This window comes from Curcuma longa, chromosome 6, assembly GCF_044706935.1.
Source record: "Curcuma longa cultivar G26 ecotype Majalengka, Jawa Barat chromosome 6, ITB_CL_G26_1.1, whole genome shotgun sequence".
Lineage (NCBI taxonomy): Eukaryota > Viridiplantae > Streptophyta > Magnoliopsida > Zingiberales > Zingiberaceae > Curcuma > Curcuma longa.
The window spans coordinates 1,848,356-1,872,253 of NC_133866.1; the positions used below are offsets into that span (position 1 = coordinate 1,848,356).

Genomic DNA, 23,898 nt, shown 5'->3' on the forward strand with positions numbered 1-23,898 from the left:
TATAAGAATCAACAAGATAAGAAATGAAAATATTAGAGAGATAGTTGGGGTTATACCTATTAAGGAAAAACTTAAGGAGACACGTTTAAGATAGTATGAACATGTATGTAGCTGACCAATATATGCTCAGTTAGGCGATGTGAAACTATGACAAATATGCATATCAAACAAAGAAGAGGAAGACCAAAAATGACTTGGTTAGCAACAATAAAACAAGATAAAATTTATTTAAATATAAATGATGATATAGTATGAGATAGAGTCCAAAGACGTAGGACCCATATAGTTGATCCCACCTAGTGGGATAAGGCTTGGTTGTTGTTGTTATTATATCCATATAAGATAATGTTAAAAGTGTACAACTTTGAATGCAATACAAAGTATAAACTTAAACATATAGTTGTCTTCTTTTTCTTCATCTCCTTCTCCTCCACCCGCACTATATAAATCAAAACGTTGACACAATTTGGAAATAGTACTGAAACTTCGGATGATTCGAGATTTTGAACCTTACTCCTACTACCTTTTCCCCCCTTATTCTTCTTTATCTTCTTCTTGATTAGCGTTGTCTAACACCATCTCATGCCAACACACTCTACGAGTCTACACTCAATGATTATCCTGGCCAACCACCAAATTTGACGTTGGAATGAGATTTCACACCTAAACTTAATCCTCTCCTTTCACTTACTAAGAGACTCACAAATAAGGGATAACATTGGTTGAACCTCTTCCTCTCTCTCCTTTTCCTCAATCCTCCATCCAAACACACTTTAAAAATTATTTAGTTTTTCTAAAAAAAATCAAACATTTAGATCTTTGACCACCTTTTTTCTAGTAATGACAAGATTTTTAAAATGTATGGTTATTTTATAACAATTATAAGTTTGGTAGAAAAGAGGTGCCATATGCTAACTTATTATAGTGCCATTACTTGAGCTAGCAATAGGCTACGCTTGAAACAAAATTGGTATGCAATTAAAACTTTTTAAAGTTCAAGCTAGATATGAAATAATCCTAAAAATGTTCAATGTGCTTTAAATAGCCCTCTATCTTAATCAGTTTACCTCACTTCTAACCTTCTAACTACAGATAGACTTTGCATGTAGAGTTCTTGCTGCTATTTTCGTTCTTTATCACCAGACACCTATATTATTTTGGTGATAGAAACAAGAGTCTAGCATTACAAATGGTGGCTAAAATGCAAGCCTTGTTAAAGATTTGGTCTTCGATTGGAATCATATTATTTTGGTATCATGCTAATGTTTTGATATATGAATGTCAGTGATGAACTGGAGGTGGAAGGAAGAATGAGAAGATGAAGTGAAAAAAAAGATAGACCACTATAAGTTTTAACTTTGTGTATTATCTTAAATGATACAATTTTGACATTATCTTATATAAACATAAATAAAAATAAAAATAAAAAAAATAAATAAATATTATTTTAATTCATCTTAACTTGTGTTGTAACATGCCAAGGTGTGTCAAGTGTTGGCATGACATAATACTCATCAATATAATTGACATAGTGACACAAATGATATTGTCTATGTGCCAAGTAGTAATGAGTTTCAGTGATTTATCAAAATGATACTTTCAACCATGTCACTCGTCATGGTACGAGGTTTCAAACTATAGTCTAATCAAACTTGTTTTTGTTCTTTAAATGAAATTAGATAAAGAAATAAAACATTTGACTTTTATCGTGTGTTGAGATATTTCTCTTCATCTATTGACCAACATCTGGAGTCCTTTAGGTTTTTAAATCTTCTTGCTTGCATAATTCAACACTGTAGTGTCTGAAATTTGCAGGGACTCATAGTATTTAGTATTTACTTTTGTAAGTTATTATCTTCTTTCTTTCCTTGTAATTTTTTAGGAAATCTTCAGTTTGCTATCATTGATTGTGGTTCTCTTTAGTAATCTATTCCATCTAATAAAGTTTATTGTTGTTGAATCCTGCAAATGATATATTCTATAAAATTTAACTTGTGATTTATATCATGATAGATGTTCTTTTATTCTTCACTAAAATTTCTGTGTTTCTGTTTTTTGTTTTTTGAAAAAACAATGCCAAATAAAGAAGCAGCTGATATCTCATTTGATGGTACTCAGTCAATTGTTGGAATTCTTCCCCAGTCTGGTACGTCTTCCACTAGGTAGGAGATGTACATGCCTCTCTCCTGTCTGCTCAAATTCAAAGTATTCTTTCTATCACATGGATAACAAGAAAAAATTTTCTGCTATCTGAAGAGACATGTTAACAATGTTAATTTTTTAAACTGAATTTCACTGTTAGCATCCCAAACTAGGTGTATTACATGTTTGTCTAAAAACGGCTGTTCTTTTTCTCTTGAAGGCAATCCATGCCAGCTTTAACCCATAAGTGTCTATGAGAATTGGTAAAATCTCATGTTATGGATATTCTTGAATGTTTAATAGCTATGTTTGACAAATATAATGTGCACATTCATTTAAAGACTTCTAGATACTAGATGAAGAAGAATTTTTGTTTGTGAATGTTAAAAATATTGATACTATGTGCAGTTGTGCACTTCAATGATGAATAAGATTAGGCATTTAGCAAAGTTAAAAATATTGATACTATTTTCAAGTTCCAGCAACAAGGAAATACTAATGGAAATATAGTTTGAACAACAGTCAACAACAAACTGTGTCTAAGTCCAACTATTTGGGGTTGTTTACAAGGATCCTATCCTGCCAATTGACTCTATAAAACACTATTGCTTCTAATATCCATAACTGAGTCAATATTTATTTCTTATATAATCAATCAATCACCTTTGAACATGTCGATACCATCTTAAGTCTATTTTCTCTCATTTTAGCTCAATGGAAATGTAGTATATAAGAAAAATGTTTGGTGGTTAAATTGGTGAGTGAATTCTCAAGTCTTGTGCAGTAGCCATGTGCTCCTTGTCTAAAACTGAAGTTTCATATATATTGTGGTGCATCCAGTCTTATTTTAATGATGAAGAGAGTGGCCAATAAAGAAACAATCTGTGCAAAATGTTAACACTGAAGTAGAATAAAAATGTTAAATTTGAGATTAGTTAAATGTAACTGCATGGTATAATAAAAATATGAAAGGAATGCTATGAACATGTTCAAAGCTAACAACCCGATAAATTAAAAAGACCAGGTTGAAGGTTTAAGCTATCAATGAAGACTAAAGTAAATCCTTCTTAACATAATAAAGGTTGAAGAGAATTATTGCCAACAATATTGCCTCACATAGATATCATTGATGGATGATGTTTCATGCAACTGAGCTCAAATAGTTAGGACACATGGTTTGTTGCTCTTGTTTCATGAGTATCTAGATTCTGTCATATGCTAACCTTTATAAGAGGCTTATTTGTGTTTCTAATTTCAAATCTTCAGATGATTCCACTGTCTTGCATTAGTTGGTAGACAAGGGTTGGTTTGCCTCTGCCTTTTAGATTTTATGAGAAGCTTCTATGTTAAGTCAGAAGGTTTCTTGGCTGTGACTCTCAAATTGAGTCTGACCAATTGCCATTTTGTTTTTATGTGCTTTTGCCATTTCATTATCTCTGAGATTTCACATGCATGGCAAATTGTTCACTCCACTGCAGAATGCTGGTTGCATATGAAAAGGGACTACTAGTTCTTTGGGATGTCAACAAAAGAGAAGCTGTTAGTTCTGGAGGTCACAGTGCCTTGAAGGTAAGGGTTGCTGATGGCGCTGATTCTCTAACTGGAATTGGTGATTATGTTGAAAGCATGGTAGCCAATTATGAAGAAGAAAATGAAATTTGTTCTTTGTGCTGGGTATCTGCTAATAATTCCATCGCTGCTGTGGGTTACATTAATGGAGATGTGTTGTTGTGGGACTTCACATCTAATTCCTCAACAAAAAGGCAACAATCTGGGAAACTATCCAATAATGTGGTTAAACTGCAACTGACATCTGCAGAACGTAGGCTTCCTGTCATTATCTTACACTGGTCAGCCAATTCCAAAGGAAGTAATGAAACAGGAGGGCAGCTTTTTATCTATGGTGGTGATGAGATTGGATCTGAAGAAGTTTTGACAGTATTTCCTCTTCCATTTTCTGAATTTAATGTGTTTCTTACTTTGCTTTATTATATAACTAAAAATTTATACATCCTCCTATTCATGACATGTTTAGAAGTTTTAATCATTTTTCTCAGTTCTAAGGCTATGTTTTTTTTTTAAAGAAACTGGTATTTATATTATTAGTTTGCTTATTTATGTTAGTTGCAAAAAAATAATCTAGGTTGAATAAGATAGCATATTTTCTTATCATACAACAAGAATAACAACTGATCTTTTATCCTACTAAGTAGGCTAGCTATATGGATCCTCCTACACCATCCGATCCCCTATTATATCGTTATCTATATTTAAATAATTTTTTTATTATTGCTAATCAAATTTTATTTAATCTCTCTCTTCCTCGATTAATATGTGTAGTTATCATAGTCTCACGTCGTCTAAATAAAACATTTATTGATCGTTTAAATACATGTTCATACCATCTTAGACCTATTTCTCAAACATTTCCCTCAAGAGATGCAATCCCGACTCTATTAAATGATCTCATTTCTTATCATGTCTATCTTTGTATCTGCAAATCCATTTTAACATACACATCTTTGCGACTTTCATCTTTTGCTCGTGTGTTTGCACCGTAGCGCAACATTCAGTTCTTTATAACATAGTAATTGTAACCATCTTTATAGGAATCTTAAGATCACAAGAACACTTGACATCCTCCTCCATTTCAACTATTCTACTTGTATTCTATGTAAAACATATCTATCAACCCCTTTTGCAAATATGATCCTAAATAGTTAAAATTTTTAGTTACAAAGGTAATTCATCTCCCATATTAACAATTGTCTTGCTACGTGTACTATTACTAAACTTAAATTCCATATTTACTATCTTTATTAAGCATAAACCTTTAACTTCTAATGTCTTCCGCCAATATTTGAACTTAACATTTACCCCTTCACATGTTTCATTTGTAAACAATATGTACCATGATAATGTGTCTTGGATGTATCTAGTGAATTTATCCATAACTATTGTGAAAAAAAATATGAATTTAGAACTGATCCTTAATATAACTCTTTATAATTTTTTTTTCCTATTAATCCGTTTTAATTATTCACTTTTGTTATTATATTCTCATACATATCCTTAATTATTTCAATATAAGCTACATCAATATTTTTTTTAGAATTCTTCATATAATTTTTCTCAGGACTCTATCATAGATTTTTTTCTAAGTGAATAAATATCATGTGTGAGTTATGCTTATTTTCTTGATACTTTTCAATGCCCTAGAAGATGTATAACTTTATCGTTGATCTTTCAGGCATGAATCCAAATTGATTTTCACTCACCTTAGTCTTAGAATTCTTTAATCTTTTTTCTTTGATAAGAAATAGTCTTAGAATTGGAACATGGAACATAGGAATGTGCACCGACAAAATAATGAAAGAAGTAGATACAATGATTAAGAGAAAAATTAATATTTTATATTTACAAACGATAAAATGGTGTAAGGAAGAAGGCAAAGATGATAGAGTACTCAAGTTTTAGGTTATGTTACACAAAAAAAGTAAAATGAGAAACAAAGTAGGCATTCTTATAAATAGTTCATTAAAGGATGAAGTAATAGGAGTAGTTAAGAAGGAAGATAGGATTATAACGCTCAAGATATTGGTAATAAAATAAATTATTAATATAATTAGCATATACTCATCTCCAGTAGGATTAGATGAATACATGAAACATAGATTTTAGCAATACTTAGATGAGATAGTATAGAAAATTCCAACAAACGAATGATTTTAATGAGAGATGGTTTAAAATCTTGTATTGTGCCATAGGAAACGGTCGAAACTTATCGTTCTCGTAAACTCCATACCACTTGACACATAGAATGTTTTTTTTCATCTCCTTTCTCCTCCAACCTCCAACCTCCAACCTCCAACCTCCAACCTCCAACCCTTCATTGACACCATACATTCAAAGATCGAAACTCTGACACAACTTGAGCTTTTGAATCTTAATCTTATAAAAGGTCCATGGTTTATCGTATCAAGCAACGTGGTCGAAATATTTCATTTTGATAAAAGGGGCAGCCCGGTGCACGAAGCTCCCGCCATGCGGGGTCCGGGGAAAGGATCCATTGTACGCAGCCTTACCTTGCCTTTGGCAAGAGGCTGTTTCCAGGATTTGAACCCATGACCTCTAGGTCACATGGCAGCAACCTTACCGTTGGTACAACTAATTTATTATGTTGATAAGTATGACATCCCTTAACATGCTACAAAATACATCAAGATGAATTGATAATATTTATTATTTTTTTTGGTAGCTTGTGCCCATATAATACAATGTTAAAACAGTACCATTCTATATGGAACACAAAGTCCTTAAATGGTTTTTTTTTCATCTCCTTCCTCTTTCCCCCTTCAATTCTTCACCGACACCATATGTCGAAACACTACCATGGTTTCAAAACAATATCATTCCAGTCAAAGCTTAGAACTTTGACACGGCTTGATATTTTGATCCTTGAAAGGATTAATATATTTTGATGTTTGTTGATCAGATCCTTAAAAGAGTTGCATATATGTTTACTTTGGGTATGCGGAAATAATGAGTAATCAATAGAGACTTATTGCTCCTAGTAAAAGTATATATCACTTGACCAATTGGATTTGTGGCCACTTTGATTTTTAATCAATAACCACTTAGATTAAATCAATGAATAGTGAAAACTAAAGGAAACTACTTAGGTCAATATTCCTTTCAATGGCCTTATGAGTGTATCAAATTAACTCTTTTTTTTATATAAGTAAGATTGTATAGCATGTATCAAAATGTACAAAATGAGGCTTTAGAAGTTTCTCTTGTCTTAGGTCAGAGTGGACGCCTAAAGTCCTATATACATGGAGTTGTACACCCTTGCATATCCTCTCAACATCGAACGGTTCCTTGCCAAAAAAAAACTACTACTTTGAGTCCGCCATACATAATGGATCATAGATGATAAGGCAAGATGACATGCCTTTGTCAAAGTCCTACTCCCATGGTAATGCCTCCCGAAGACTCTCATCGTCTGCCGATAGGTGGACATCTCCTGGCACATATGAAGCTAATCTCTAATTCTCTGCCACAACTCCGCAATAGGGGGCACTTGAAGAATATGTGCTCCTGTGTGCATTGTCTGCCCTCCAGGTAGTCCTGTCGATCTCTAGTGGGAAGTCAACTGTACGTCAACATCCAGAAAGTGACTACATGACTGGGCTATAAGTAAGTCTTCCATACGGTCCGAGCCCACGACTTCTTAGGACTAGGATACCTGAAGAAGTCGTAAGCCCTAGCCACACCATCTAACTGTCTTTCGCTAAAAAATTTACTATTTCTAGTCCTCCATACATAATGGATCATAGATGACAATGCAAGATGACGTGCCTTTGTCAAAGTCCTACTCCCACAGTAATGCTGCTCGAAGACTCTATGGTCATCGGTAAGTGGACATCTCCTGGCGCATATGAAGCTAATTTCTAATCCTTTGCCACAACTCCGCAATAGGGGGCACCTGAAGAATAGGTTCTCTTGTATGCACTGTCTGTCCTCTAGGTAGTCTTGCCGATCTCTAATGAGAAGTCAACTCTACGCTAGCATCCAGAAAGTGACTGTATGATTGAGTTATAAGTGAGTCTTCCACATGGTCTGATCCCACGACTTCTTAGGACTAGGATACCCGAAGAAGTCATAAGCCCTGACCACCCTATCATCTTGCGCAAACCAATCTGCTAATTGCTATCAAGCAGCCTCTGGTGATTTGGCAGCCGATAATATAAGATCCCGTATCTGCAGCAATCGCTTATTCAATAGGTAATTCGAACGGGTTGCTTGCCATGCCTAAATGTGGATGTGAGTCAAGTAGGTATGGTGTACCCACTTGATTGCGTCCTCCTCTTGTATGCACCACAATACTTTTGCTAGGAGAGCTAAATTCCAGGCTCGCAAGTCCTGAAACCCCAATCCACCTTCGTCCTTTGGTTTGCACATATCTGCCCATGATATAGAAGGATGCTTGGGCATCCATATGAAATACCTAAAATGCTATAGATGCGATCAATAATGCCTTGAGGTAAAGGTAGAATAGATAGCTAGAAGCACTCGACGCCCTGAAGTACTGATGTGATAAGCTGTGCCTTGCCAACATAAGACAACGTCTTTTGTGGCTAGGCGTTGATCCGATCGATCAGGGAATCCAACAGGGGGTGTAATTTGATATCCGAAGACGTGTTGTAGCTAGTAGAATCCCCAGGTATCGAAAAGGCATAGTGCCCTCCAGAAAGCTAGTGATGGTGAGAAGCCTCCTACGCGTTGTGTCATCAACTACCATCAGATAGATACTCGACTTCATGTAATTTTCAGTCTCCCCAAAATCTTGCACACATGTGGTCAAGGTCCCGATGGATGCAACAACTCCTCTGCTAAAAAGTAGCAAATCATTTGCGTAGCCAGGTGGGCTAATTTGAGGTCGGCACACTGTGGATGATAGCCAAAATCCATCTAGGATGTGCGTTGCTGCAGTTGCTTGCCAAAAATCTAAATACATATACCAAATAGATAGGGTGATAGTGGGTCACCTTGTCATAACCCCCTAGCTCCTCGAAAGTGTCCAAAGGATCCGCCATTGATTGCCAGTGAGGAAGATATAGTGGTGACACACTCCATAATCCATCCAATAAAATGCTTTAGGAAATTCAATCCAAGGAGATCCTCATGTAGAAATGCCCAATGCATTGAGTCGAAGGCCTTTTATAGATCGATCTTTCTAATACAATGTGATGAGATGCGCTTGTGACTATATTTTCTGAAAAGCTCTTGAGCTAAGTGAATATTATCTGTAATAAGTCTATCTTGCACAAAAGTTGTTTGAGACTGGTGGAGAAGATGGCCCAAGATGTCCAAAATTCATCCTGCCAATATCTTAGAGATAAGTACAATAGGAAATGGGGCAATAATCAGTTACTTTACTAGCGTGGGCGGACTTGGGGGCGAGGGCTATAAGTGTATGATTCCATTGGCAAAGTAGTCTTCCATGGTGAAAGAATTCCATGATGGCAGCAATAAAATCTGCACTTACTATATCCCATGTATGTGTGTAGTTTCTGTTGATCCCCAATGTCGGATTTCCTCAGCAGTTGGTAGATGATCTAGAATGATGGTCCGGCCAGATTGGAATAGTTGCTGTGAGAGAGGATGCCGGCAGTAGGCATCAAATTAACTCTTGGATGTGCTCTAGTAGGACAGACATCGATTGAAGTTTTAGGGCAAGTTGTGATATGAGTGTGATAATGAGAGTATGAGACTATATTTCACACTAGCTGCGCTATGGAAAAGCTTTTGTGATACCTTCATTTTTATAATTGTTGTAATCTTGATGCCTTGCTAGAGGCTTATCAAGACTTCATTCACTTAGATACACTGTCAACACGTCTAAGTGCTTATAGAGTGATACACAAAGCATGATTTCAAAATATGATGCAAGTAACATGAGAAGAATGATCAATAGGTGTTAACTATACTCATTGATTAATAAATAATAAATAATTAAGAGCTATTATGTTGATTGTTTAGGGAATTGAATTAGAATAAATAAGTGTAATTTATTCAATTAAATTTACAGGGAGGATTACAAAATTAAAAGTTAATTTATGCAATATAAATTTATAGAGTTAGTTAAATTTTAGTTTGAATTTATTTAAGCTTAAATCAATTTTATAAGAGATGTAGAAAAACCAAAAAATAATTTTAGAGATAATTTTACATGTGTTGCGAAATTATTAAAATATTTACAACCTTTAGAGTCATTAAAATTAATTAAAAAATTAGTTCAAATAATTAGGATTATATCCTAATTAATCTCTACTAATTAGTTGAGATCATCCAACAATAATTAGCCCCACCGCCCTCTTGTTGTTGCCACCAACATCTGATGCCACTGATGGACACTACTTCCTCCCTCTTTGCAATGGATCCCAACACCTCCGTGGTATGATTGGAGTTCCTGTTGCATGGACAATGTAGAGACCATGCCTCCTTACATGTAAAAAATGACAATTGTAAGATAAAACTATTTTGTTGTTTTATTATAATATGGTTTGATTTAACATCATAGAGAAGTTCACACACACAAATTTGTTCTGCTGCACCAGTGTGCTATCTTGTGGTATGATGACCCCAATATTATTGCTCCTAAAAACACCAAAATATAACTTTAAAATATGGATTCAAGACCAAAAATATTCTGAACATATTCTTTTAGTATCGTGATGTAAATGAAGGCAAAATTCATGAAGAACACCAACACCACTAACAAGTTGTGCCTTTTAACTACTTTCAGTTGGTTAAATAGATCTTATTCTACAATTTATGGTTGGCAAAATTATCCGATTCGGATTAGGATTGCGCAATGTTGATTCAATTCCGAGTGAGAAGTTAGACAAATTAGACACTTCACTGGTTTCTTAAATCTTGATTAATTAAGGTTAAGTTGGAGAGAAATTTTAATTAATTAGTAGTCATCAGTTGCGATGGAGAAATCAGCTGAATTGGAGTCAAATTACTTTGATTTGGCTGATTTCTCCAAATCCCATTCAAGAATCTTTCTAGAATAACAAGTATGGGGATTAAGGATGCCCCGACATTAAGGATGTCCAGATGTGTAGATCTAGATTTGGAATGAAGTTTTTTTCATGATTTTGAGAAGCAAGATGCAAGAGAGATTTAACATGGTGTCGAAGCAGTGGCAGATAAGCCAAAGAAGGTAGGTTGACTTTGGTACTGCACTTTGACATTCTAAATGAGGAAGAAAGGTGATGTATTTTTTATCTTCATCGTGAGTTACCTTTTGTCTTCTTTGGGCATTCTCAATGACAGACAAACATTTGTCATTATTGTAGCCCTCTTCTAACCTACGTAACGTAATTACAATAATTAATTACATTTAAATAAGTTATAACTTTAAGAATTATTAAATATTATTTTTTACTGATAATTAATTATTTTAAGTATTAATAGTTCGTGCACCGGGCTGCTCTTTTTTTTTTTTTTTTAAATAATTAAATATATTAATCAAATTTGATTTAAATTTAGCTAATTTATCATAGAAGTAAGAAGTCGTATAAACCATGGAGGTTTGAATTTTTTAATTTCTCAAATTCTATATACAAGAAAAAATGAGAAAAAATTGTATTGATTTATTAATAATATAAACTATTTCTAACTCAGAAGAAAAAGTTAGACTTTCTATAATTTGTAGTCTTTTTATATACATATCAAATATAGATCCATGACGTTAAGGTTGTTAGATATTTTTTTTCTTAATTAAGTAAATATTATTATTTTGATATTTTGTTTTTATACCAATTCAGATTTTACTAATCCAATCAATTCGAATCGGTCAATACTTAGGGTTTTCAGTTTTCCGATACCAATACTGCCGCCCATGCTGCAATTGACCTTGATATGAGACTTATTAACCATTTAATTGTAAAATAGACTTTTACATCTATAGTTTGTGGTGAATTAGTAAATGCAGAGATGGTTTTGTAATTCATTGCACCCTTTAAATTTTGTTTAGGAAGAATATGATAGAAGGCTAGGGAAAAATTGTTACTGCAACTAGAGGGAAGCTTTGAATAATTGGATGTAGAAAACTGATTTGCAATCATAGTGTCAACGTGCACAAATTAGAAAAGAAAAACCAACACTGGTACAAGCTCCTCAACTGAAAGTAACTTACTTTGATGTCTATCTCCACTTTCTTGTTCCGAGTAAACTATAGAGTAAATTATAATCATAGATGTCCAGCAGGTTGAATATTCTTTATCAGTCTTTGACTCTTGAGAATTTGTGAGTTTGGTTGTTGACAAAGTAAATGAATAAGCTTGTATATTAAATTACCCAGAGAGATTTGGTGCTTCAGTAACAAGAATGTCGCTTGATGTGTGTCAGGTTTGTTCTTCTTAACCGGAGAAAAAGTTATTTTAAGTCAGGATAAATAGGATATTCCTTTTGTTCAAGCAATGCAATGATATGAGCCATTCATGCCACTGCATTACCTTCATTTGTCACTTATTTACTCATGCAGGTTCTTACTCTTGAATGGTCCTCTGGAGTAGAGACTTTGAAGTGCATCTCACGTGTGAACCTCAACCTTAATGGATCCTTTGCAGATATGATTCTGATCCCAAATGACAGTATATCAGACAGTTCCACTGCTGCTCTTTTTGTATTAACGAACCCTGGGCAGTTGAGTGTCTATGATGGTAATATCTTATCTGAGTTAAAATCTGATGGGGACCCATCTGTTCAAGCTGAAAATTTTCCAGTAGCAGTGCCTACCATTGATCCAAATATGACTGTGAATAAACTTTGTTTGCTACCCAAAGGCAGCAACTCTTTAAAAGTTTTATTTAAGGTACCTTCCCACTCAGGCTTAGTTTAATTATTTCCTTTTAAATGTTATCCCATTCTTTACCTTATTCATAAAGTTTTAAATATTTATAGAGATTTCGTATGGGAAGGTTACCTTCTCATACCTTATCTATGGGCACAAAGTGGCCTGTTACTGGTGGGGTTCCTCCTGAAGTGTCCTATGAAGATTATGAGGTTGAAAAAATTTTTATAGCTGGTTATCAAGATGGATCTGTGAGAATATGGGATGCTACATATCCTGTACTTGTTTCGATGTTTGTGTTAGAAGGAAAGGTTTGTGGCTTATCATTGCTATCTACAAGGACATGTGCATTACATGTCCAGAACTCAGTCAGCCCTTCATTTGCTAAATTCTTTAATTTTGTTATTTAACCACAGCTGCCAGCAATGGAAGTGGAGGTGACAATTCCTGCAGTAACAGCTGTTGCATTTTGTCCTTTGAGTATGACCTTGGCTATTGGCGATGAATGTGGTTTGGTTAGATCATTCTCTAAATGTTTCTTTGATTTTGAGGCTTGAAGATCAGTTAATGTGTGAGATCCTATTTTTTTCTTTGTGATTATATAGGTTAGGATCTATAAACTTCAAGAAAACGCCAATGGATCAAGCTTTCACTTTGTGACCCAGACAAACCATGAAGGTAATATCCTCCCACAGCCCAATCAGAGCAAATTATTTGCATGTTTACTGTGAGATCCTGAGTTGATTGATTTTCCTTCTGTAGTTCCTATTCTATTTTGATATTTGAGCCTGTTCTTGATTGATTTGTTTTGTCATCCGGATGCCAATAAAATTGAGAGGCTCCAATTTCCAAACAGAGGTAAGAAAATTTTTGGTTATTCAAACGACAGAATAGGTTAGATAGATTAACAGAATAGGTTTGATAGAGTTTCCTCATTACCCATGGGACACATTAGGAACAAACATAGAGTCATGGATGTGTTGGATAAAACTAGTATGGAAAAGTCTGTAGCATTCCCAAGTAGTTGCAGAAACACAACTCTTTACTGCAAGGTAACACAAAACCTTCCCCATGAATATATATATCCTCACAATGTTGGTTATTCAATAAGGGAATTGGCAAACTAATGCATCTACCCCACAGTTTACTTGCCTATTCGCATTTTGAAGGAGATGATTGATACTACATGTAATCTCTTATGATATCAACTTTATCAACTTGTGTTTCCATTCAGAAAATATGAAAACTGACACATGATTGTGGTTTTGCACCAAGCGCCATTAGTCCTAATTCCTAAGTGAAGTTTGATCGATAATCTATTTATCAACTATCATCTTTCCATTTGGTCCCTTAAATAAATGTTTCTCAAGTATCTTATGCTTAACAAACTTAGCCTCTGAGAGCTGAAATTTTAGCACCTCGGTTCAGACCTTGAGCATTTTAGCTTGAACTTTCGACACTTTGCTCAAAGTTATAGGCACTTTGGCCAAAGTGAGGGTTGGAGCTGAGTCATGAGCTGGAATCAAACCCACTAATGACCTTAGAGTTAGAGAATCAAGCAACCTTAGTAGAGAGGTGGAAGTCTCAACTCGGTGCTTCTCAACCTCAAAGTGTAATCACCGAGGGGTTCCCTTGAGCATTCCTCCATAACTCCTTGTAATCCATCAAGCCAGACTTCATCTTTCTAAAAAGAACAAGAGGTTAGAAACATGAAAATAAAAGCAAGGAAAAGATGCACAGTGAACTCTGAGACTCTTGAAGATCTATAGCTTTGAGGTCTGACTCACTAAGGTTCTATAAGAATGTAGATAAGATGGTCTTAGCCAATGGCAGTGGTCAACTTCATATGCTTTTTAAATCCTATAACAACCAAAACAACAACCAAGTCTTATCCCACTAGGTAGAGCTGACTATATGAATCCTTCTATATTATTGAACTCTATCCTCTACTATATCATCATTTATATTTAAATAAATTTTATCTTATTTTGTTGTTGTTAATCAAGTTTTTTTAAGTCTTCCTCTTTTGATGTGTACATTTGTCATAGTTTCACATTACCTAACTGGAGCATCTATTGGTCGTTTACAGATATGCCCGTATCATCTTAAACGTGCCTCTTAGAGTTTTCCGCCAATAGATGCAACCTTGACTTTTTCTTTAATGTTTTTATTTCTTATCTTGTCTATCTTTGTATGTTCGCACATCCACCTTAATATCCTCATCTCTGCAACTTTCATCTTCTGCACATGCGCTCAAGTTATAGCCTAATATTCAATTCTATATAACATAGTAGATCTAACCGTCGTTTTGTAAAATTTTTTTTTTAGTGTTAGAGGTACTTTACGATCACAAAAAACACCTAATACTCTCCTCTATTTCAGCTATCCTACTTGTATTATATATAAGACATCTCTCTTAATTCCTTCATCCTTTTGTAAAAATGATTTTAAATACTTAAAGCTCTCAATTATAGATAACTCATCATCTTTTATCTCAACAATTGTCTCATTATATCTAATATTACTAAATTTAAATTTTATATATTCTGTCTTTACTTTACTAAGCCTAAAATTTTTTACTTATAGTATTTTCTGCCATGATTCGAGTTTAGCATTTACTGCTTAACGTGTTTCAATTACCAAAATAATATCATCTGCAAACAACAAATACGACAGTATCGTATTTTAAATGTGTCCAGTGAATTCGTCTATGATTAATGTAAAAAGATAGGGGCTTAGAGTTGATCTTTGATGTAAATTTATTCTTATGGAAAACGTTTCAGTTAATCTGTTTGAAGTCTTCACTCTCGTCACATCCTCATACATATCCTTAATTAGTTCAATATATGTTATATTAACACCTCTCTTTTTTAAAATTCTTCGTATAATTTCCCTTGGGACTTTATTGTAAGTTTTTTTAAGTTAATGAATATCATATGTAAGTCTTGCTTCTGTTCTCGATACTTTTCAAATACTTATGGAAAATATTTCGGTTAATCCGCTTGAAGTGTTCACTCTTGTCACATCCTCATACATATCCTTAATTAGTTCAATATATGTTATATTAACACTTCTCTTTTTTAAAATTCTCTGTATAATTTCCCTTGGGACTTTATCGTAAGTTTTTTCTAAGTTAATGAATATCATATGTAAGTCTTGCATCTGTTCCCGATACTTTTCAATTACTTGCTTCTGTTGTCAACTTTCTAAGCATAAATCCAAATTGATTTTCAGTCACTGTAGTCTCCTACCTTAGTCTTTTTTTATTATTCTTTCTCAAAGTTTCATGGTATGACTCGTTAGTTTAATACCCCTATAATTTGCATAATTTGTACATCTCCTTTGTTCTTATTTAAGGAAATTAGAGTATTTACCCTCGATTAAACATTTTTTTCGTTTCAATACCAAATTGAATGATTTTGTAAGTCATTTTATATTTCTATCGAAATATCATCAGGTCTAACTATTTTTCTATTTTGCATCCCATTTAATTTTTGTTGTACTTTTTTCTCTTTTGTATCCAATTTTTTGATACAAGCGTTCACTTTAGGTTTCATTTTTTTGTTTCATTCACTGCTTTCTTGACTATTGTATACTTTTAAAGTTTTCCTCGTTTTTATAAGTATATAATACTTTATAGGTTGTTCGTTTTCCTTTCACTTTCTCCTGTACTTTCTCATTCCACCACCAAGATTCTTTACTTGGTGGTGCAAGACCCGTTGACTCACCGAATACACTCTTGATTACTATTTCATTTTTGGATAAGTAGAAGTTGTATACCATGTATAAAATGAGGCTTTAGGGGTTATGTTTGATAAACTACCAGATTTGAGTAAACGCCTAAAGACCTATATATATATATATATGAAACTGCACACTCCTGTATATTCTCTGAACATCTAATTGTTCCTCACAAAAAAAACTACGGTTACGTGCCCTCCATACATAGTATATCATTGATGACAAGGCTAAGTTATGGGCCTTTGTCAACGTCTTGCTCCTACGGTAATGCTGACCAAAAACTCCAAGTGTCCAACAATATGAAGACATCTTCGGGTGCATTTGAAGCCAACCTCGAATCCTCCGCCATAGCTCTACAATAGGGAGCATTGGAAGAACAAATGCTCCTGTGTCTCAAGCGTCTGTCTACAAAAAGTGCACAGTCGATCCTCTTGATAATACTATCTATCTCTTGTGGGAAGTCTCCACAGTACCAACATCTGCAGTAAATGCTTGTCATGTCCAAAGATCTCTATGACTCAAGTAGGTGTGAAGAACCCATTTGATCTAAAGTACGTCCTCCTGAATCCGCCATAAAACCTTGGCCAGGAGAGCCAAGTTCCACGTCCGTAAGTCCTTTGAATCCTAGGCCTCCCTCGTCCTTTGGCCGACATATATTTATCCAAGACATCGGGGGGTGCTTGGACGTCCACATGAAAGAACGATATATACTATAAATGCAATCGATGATGCCCTGAGGTATCGGTAGAATAGATAGCTAGAAGCACTCGACCCCCTGAAGTACTGACGTGATGAGTTGCGCCTTGTCTTCTTCCGCTAAGCATTGATCCGCCTGATTAGTGAGTCAAGTAGGGTGAATAGTCAGAAAACTCATGTCATATTCGAGTCATCATGTATTTCTCCTAATACTTATTCTCCTACGCTCTTCTTAAACATGTTTTATTTTCCATTCTTTAACTTTCATTATTTAATTTTAGGAGTCATGCACATTTGCCTTTTATTGATATTATATTTGAGGCGTATATATAACACTACTAACATATGTTGGATAAGTTTCTTCAAGGATGACTTTACAATCTTTACAAATCTATCATTCTTCTTAATTATAAGAAAGTCAATTTGTGATTTATTATTCTCATTTTTAAATGTGACAAAGTGTTCTTTTTTCTTGAAAAACGTATTTGCTAGTATAAGGTCATATGTTATCATAAAATACAATATAGCTTTCCCTTTTTCATTTTTTATTCTAAATCCATAACCCTCCTGCACCCTATCAAACTCTTCATTTTTCACTACGACATGCCTATTTAGATCTTCTCCTATTAAAATCATTTCGTTTAGCGGAATATTTTGTAATACCTTATCTAGGTCGTCTTAAAACCTAGATTTGATATTTTTATCTAATCTATGTGAGGTGCATATATACTAATTACATTAATAGTTTCTTTTGCTATCACTACCTTGAGAGCTATAATCTTATTCATCCTTTAGTGAACAATCTACAACAATACCTACTCTATTTCTAATTTTACTCCTTGTGTATCATAACTTAAAATTTGAATCCTCTATCATTTTTACCTTCTCTCTTATCTGTTTTGTCTCTTGTACATTTAGAATATTAATTCTTCATTTAATCATCATATCTACTATCTCCATGACTTTACTAGTGAGCATTCTTGAATTTCATGTTCTAAATCTTGGACAGTTAGTTTTCCTGTAATATTTATTTTTAGCCAACCTATAGTGTGAGAACTCTTATATATTTAACACCAAGGTTTAAAATATCGAGTCGTGCCGAGGTTTCGGTTCTAGACCGGAATGATACAGTTTCAGTCAAGGTTTGAAATTTCGTGCCGTATCGCCCGATACGCACGAAAAATCTCGTTTCGACGCGGCACCGGCACCGGCACAGCGCCGGCACATGAATTCCGGCCGGGCGGCATCTCCGGCGGCGTCGCCGGCTCCGGGCGGAACCTCCGGCTGCGTCGCGCAGCCTCGGCGACGTTCCTGAGGCGTCGCGAGGCGTCGCGAGGCCTCGCCGCGGAGGCGCCGCCCGGGGCCGGCGACGCCACCGGAGGCGCCGCCCGGGGCCGGCGACGCCGCCGGAGGTGTCGCCCGGAGCCGGCGATGCCGCCGGGGCCCCGCGACAGTCCGCGCGTCCGCTTCCGCGTGCCGCGATCGCGCGATCGCGAGTTTTTTTTTTTAAACTTAGGTATTAATTAGATTTTAATAATCAACTCCTAGCTATAGTTCAAAGTTATAATTCGGGATAATTTAAATAGACCCTATTAAAATCTATAAAATTATCAAAAAATTTTATTAGGCCCTATTAAAACCTATAAAATTATCAAAAAATTTTATTTTTTATTTTTAAATATTTAGATTAAATTTTTTATTTTAATTAATATATTTTATATTTTAAAAATACCGAAACTATACCGGCACGGTACGAGACGGTACCGAAACTGTATCGTTCCGGTCCAGGACCGAAACTCCGGCACGGCTCGATATTTTAAACCTTGGTTTCAGTATCGTATCATACCGTGCCAGTATAATTTTGATATTTTTAAAATATAAAATATATTAACTAAAAATAAAAAAGTTAATCTAAATATTTAAAAAAATAAAATAAAATAAAATATTTTTTAAAAACATAATAGGATAATTTTGTGAGACTTTAATTAAGTCTATTTTAATTATCCCAATTATAGTTAGGAGTTGATTATTAAAATTTAAGTTTTACAAAATAAACCAATTCTGCAACCACAATTGGGCACGCGCAACCGGGGCACGCACGACCACGCGACGCCTTCGGAGGCATTACTGGACTTGGGTGACGCCTTCGGACGATATCTCAGTCGAAACACTCGTGCCGATGTCGGTGCCTGTTCGCTGGTGGAACGAAAATTTTCGTTGGTATCAAACGAAAATATTCGTTGGTATCAAACGAAACAACTCGAGATTTCAATCCTTGTTTAACATTACTCTCAAGTTCACATTGAGATATATCGGCTCTTGCCGATAAGTTACAGTAGGATCCTGCAACGCGAACTTTTGCATATTTAATGTTACACCAGTTCTTATGGAGATATAGAAGTCTTTTGTCGAGGCATTACAATCGGATCTTGCAATGCGTTCCTTCCGGAGAATAATCTAGCATTAGCACAATAGTTTGATGGATATATTCATAGAATATTTACTTGAAAGTCCACGTAACTGATAACTTAACGCGTAACTCTTGCCCTTTTTCATCCAGGCTTGGGACTGACATTGGCTATATTTTATAAATCCTAACTTTAAAAATATCTTATCTAAATCATGAACAAATGAGATAGAAACTAAAAGTGTCAAAAATGAGACAGATGGGAGAGAGAAACTAGAAAAAAAATCATATTTCTCTTTTGTCTCTCTATTTTAAAGATATTGACTTTTTTTCTTCACGTGTGTTAGAATATTTAGGAATAAATATTCTATTAGATATTCTGTTTTTCCTTTATAGAATAATTCTCCTAGAATAGGTCCCTATATTCATGTATAAATAGGGGTTTATCCCTGGAAATAAAGTAAGATATCTCATAATATTTTACATGGTATCAGAGCCTTAGGTTTAGGTTTATCCGCCTAACCACGATTTATCTCTTTCTTTCTCTCTGTTCGCCGCCGCCACGCGTGTTCCTCGCGTGCGTCTCTCGTGAGCAGAGGAACCGGAATCAGCCACGATCCCGCCTCCACCACGAACCTCTGTCTCGTCTTTTCTCTCGCCTTTGGGCACGAGGAAACAGCGACTCCCACCGCCTTCCGCAGCAACAGCGAGACGCGTAGAAGGAGAAGCAACGCGTGATTCCTCCCGCTCGCGACAGCAGCTCGCCCGATCTCCTTCGCCCTTCATCGCGGCAGCAGCTAGCACGAGATAGCCGCCTGCCTGATCTCCTTCACCGCGCGACAGCAGCCGCTCCTTCATCGCGCCACAGCAACCGGCGGTGTTCCTTCCGCACGCACGCCATCTCATCTTCGCCCGATTTTTCGACGTGATCCTGAGCACCTTCACCGCGCGACAGCAGACACAACATTCTACTTTTTGCTTTTCCAAGAAATAAGGTTATCTTCGATAAATATACAAAAACCAGAAGTAGATTTCCTATCAATGGGAGATCCTGCCCAATCTGCATCAGAATAACCTACGACTCAAGTATGTCCTTTGTCTCCGTATAAAAGACCTTTTCCTGGAGCACCTCTGATATATCGGATAATGCGTGAGCTTATCCCAATGTTCCTTGCATGGAGAGTTGAGAACATGGAGCAACCTCCGTGTTTTGTTGCTCAGGGGGAGTCTTCTGATCTTGTATGTCGCCTGCGAAAATCTTTATATGGCCTTAGCAAAGCCTTCCCAGAGCATGGTTCGGGCACAATTGGAAATAAAGTAAGATATCTCATAATATTTTACAACGTGTATTCATTTTGTTTTCTATTACTCTTTTTAAACAATTCTTACTCCTTTTTTTAAAAATAGGTTGCGCTTCTTGCCTATGTTGGTTTATTAGAACTTGGCAAATTTTGTAGGGAAGAGGTGAAGGGAGAAGTTCAACAGCAAAAAACTTCTATCGTGTGGTGTAGTGTGTTGTCGAACTCCATATGAAGTAGATGTTTGAAAAAGATAAAATAAAAAATGGGAAAGGGGTGGAAAATGAAGATGGGATAAATGAGGATGGAAGGAACGAAGGAAAGACTTTAGGTTTCCATATTGGTAAACTGAGAGGTAAGGGTGGAAGTAGGGAGTGGTGTTGTGTCATTATCTCGTGGCCTCCTCTTAAGGGAATTGCAAAAAAAAGATGCTAATCCTATTAAGAAATCCTAATTTGTAGCAGTTCAAAAAATTGGAAGAAATCCATGGCTTCCTTTAATCACTTATAAATATATGCATATAATCTCTATGTGAATTGGGTGACAACCCATGCTGCCCGCAATGGGCGGTTTTTATCGTTTTAGCACGGGATCGATACCCTTCCGCAATGGATGTGTCGACAGTTATGTAAGAATCCTATGTTTGTGTGCATCCTCACGTGCCTACTACCGACATAGAGCATGACAGAAGGAATCAATTTGATTCCTTCTGTCAAACATGGGAAACTTATATTGATTATGGGAAATCAAAAGGGCATGCTATAAATGCTCTAAAACTTACATGGTAGCAACATACATCAATCAAAAATTAGTAGCAGCAAGGGCAAGTGACAACTCGTCGAACAGGTAAGATTTTGATGTATTTGCTATTTGGAGTCTTAAAGGAGAGGAGAGGAGAGGAGAGGAGAGGAGAGGAGAGATGGTCGACTAGTCAGCAATTGTTTATGGTCATCTATAAAATCACGACTGTCGGCCAAATTGCAACCGGCAATGCTCGAGGAAGAATCACAAGGGAAATTTTGGAGGAGAAAAGAGATTACGGATTCTAGGAATTTTTTTTAATATAACAGTTTTATTTGAAAATTTTAAATTAAAATCATTAATTTATAATAGTGTTATAAATATATTACTCTTACAAAATGTTATAAGATATATATCCGCTATATAAACGAGTAATTAATAGTGTTATAAACTCTTTATACATTTGTAACAGTATATAAATAAATTATATATATTTATTATATCTTATATGGATGGTAATAAAAATATACATATATATATTAAATTGTAACTACACAAATATATATTATATAAGTTAATAATTAATTAACTAAACTGATAATTAATAATTATTTTATATAAATTTATATTTTGGTTATTGTTTTTTTATCAAATAAAAATATATAAATAAGTTAAAGTAAAAAATAAAAAATATTTGAATTAAAAAATTTAAACTCGTATTATAATTTATTCAATTTGGAATCAATTAAACCTTAAATTAATTTTAATTTTTCAAAAAATAATTTTTATTTTTAAAAAAAATTCAAATTTTATAACAAATAATTTTAACATTTAAAAAAATAAAATTTGAAATAATTTTAAAAATTAGTAAATAAATTTGAAATTTTTGATCAGTTATACTATAACTATATGAATATATATACTATATAAATTAATAATTAATTAACTATACTGATAATTAATTAATATAATTATGATATAAATTTATAATTTTGTTATTATTTTATATCAAATAAAAAAATGTAAATATGTTTGTAAAAAAATTAAAAAATATTTGAATTAAAAATTTTAAACTTGTATTTTGAATTAATTCAAATTCGAATCAATCAAACCTTAAATTAATTTTGTTTTTCTAAAAAATTTAAATTTTAAAAAATATTTTAAAATTTTGAAATAATTTTAAAATTTTTGATTCGCTAATTTGTTTTTTAAAATATATTACTTTGAATATTTTAAATAAATTTGATTTTAAATAAATTCTCAAATTATAATTTTAATGATTAAATTAAATTTTTAAAAAATCACCTTATTAATATATTTAAAAATAGTTTTAACTCGGGGGCATATGTTTATCCTTATCGTGGGCATATAACAATTTTGATTCTAGTGGTGCCAGTTTAAGTCCAACTTTCAGTAGTGAATCGAGACATGCTAATGGACCAATATTAATATTACATGTCATGGGATAATTATTTGATTTGAGTGTTGAAAAACAGTGGGGTTGATCTAATGAGGATTTTGCAAGAACTAATGTTTTCATCCGATTCACAATACCTTTTGGTATTAGTAAAGTAGCAGTTTATGATGTATCAATTTTAATTTAAGTTAATGATATATTGATTTTCATTAAAGAGAAATATATTTATTTGCTTTTGTCTAATAATCTTAAGTTATTCAATAGTTGAAAAGTTATATAAAGTCAATATAGAAAGTATTTTTTAAAATAAAAATATAGAGAGTAAACACATATTTATCTAAGAATTACTATATATACTGAAGAATTCTACCGAGATAAAGAGAAAGAACTTAAAGAATTCTGCTGAGAGAAAAAAGAACTAGAATGAAAAATTTCTCAAATTCTTGATATATTAAATCTGTACATGAGGATCATTACTTATTTATATTCTTCTTCCATACTTATTTATGGAATGAAATACAATTAAATATGTTCTGCCTAAATTTAAGTATCCATATTTACAATATATTCTACACTCCCGTTAAGTTGGGTTGTACATATTGGACATGCCCAACTTGTCACATAGTTTTTCGAAGTTGATCCTTGGGAGAGCTTTTGTAAGTATATTTGCGATTTGATGTCGTGAAGGAATATATGTGAGTTCCACAGATCCTTTTTGCCACGCTTTCTGAAATAAAATGTGTCAATTTCTGTATTTCGTTCTATCATGGTGAACAGGATTCTTTGCAATGTTGATGGCTGCTAAATTATCACATTGTAGATTAGCAGCTTCATCTGTGATTATTCCAATTTCTTTTAGGATTCTGCTAATCCATATACCTTCATAAATTTCAAGTGCAAGAGCTTTAAATTTTGTTTCAACACTGCTTCTTGCAACCATAGATTGCTTTTTTACTTCTCCATGTTATCAAATTACCCTAGACATACGTACGGTAGCCCAAGGTCGATCATCTATCTGTAAGATTCCTAGCCCAGTCTGCATCTGAGTACACATATATATCTCGATCTTTATTTTTTCGAAATAGTA

At 34.2% G+C, this 23,898-nt stretch overlaps 1 protein-coding gene across 4 annotated transcripts in view; it reads left to right on the forward strand.

Moving 5' to 3' along the window:
- LOC141830770 (uncharacterized) overlaps positions 1 to 23,898 on the forward strand; it is a 64,423-nt gene that overhangs the window by 18,832 nt on the left and 21,693 nt on the right. The window contains exons 7-12 of one of the 4 annotated variants that reach the window (XM_074718194.1): positions 2,087 to 2,162; positions 3,621 to 4,080; positions 12,203 to 12,532; positions 12,622 to 12,822; positions 12,928 to 13,026; positions 13,117 to 13,189. In XM_074718194.1, the coding sequence (XP_074574295.1) occupies positions 2,087 to 2,162; positions 3,621 to 4,080; positions 12,203 to 12,532; positions 12,622 to 12,822; positions 12,928 to 13,026; positions 13,117 to 13,189 (1,239 nt within the window). Of the gene's footprint in view, positions 1 to 2,086; positions 2,163 to 3,620; positions 4,081 to 12,202; positions 12,533 to 12,621; positions 12,823 to 12,927; positions 13,027 to 13,116; positions 13,190 to 23,898 lie in introns of those variants that run through there. The other 3 variants (XM_074718195.1, XM_074718196.1, XM_074718197.1) reach the window with 3 other exon arrangements.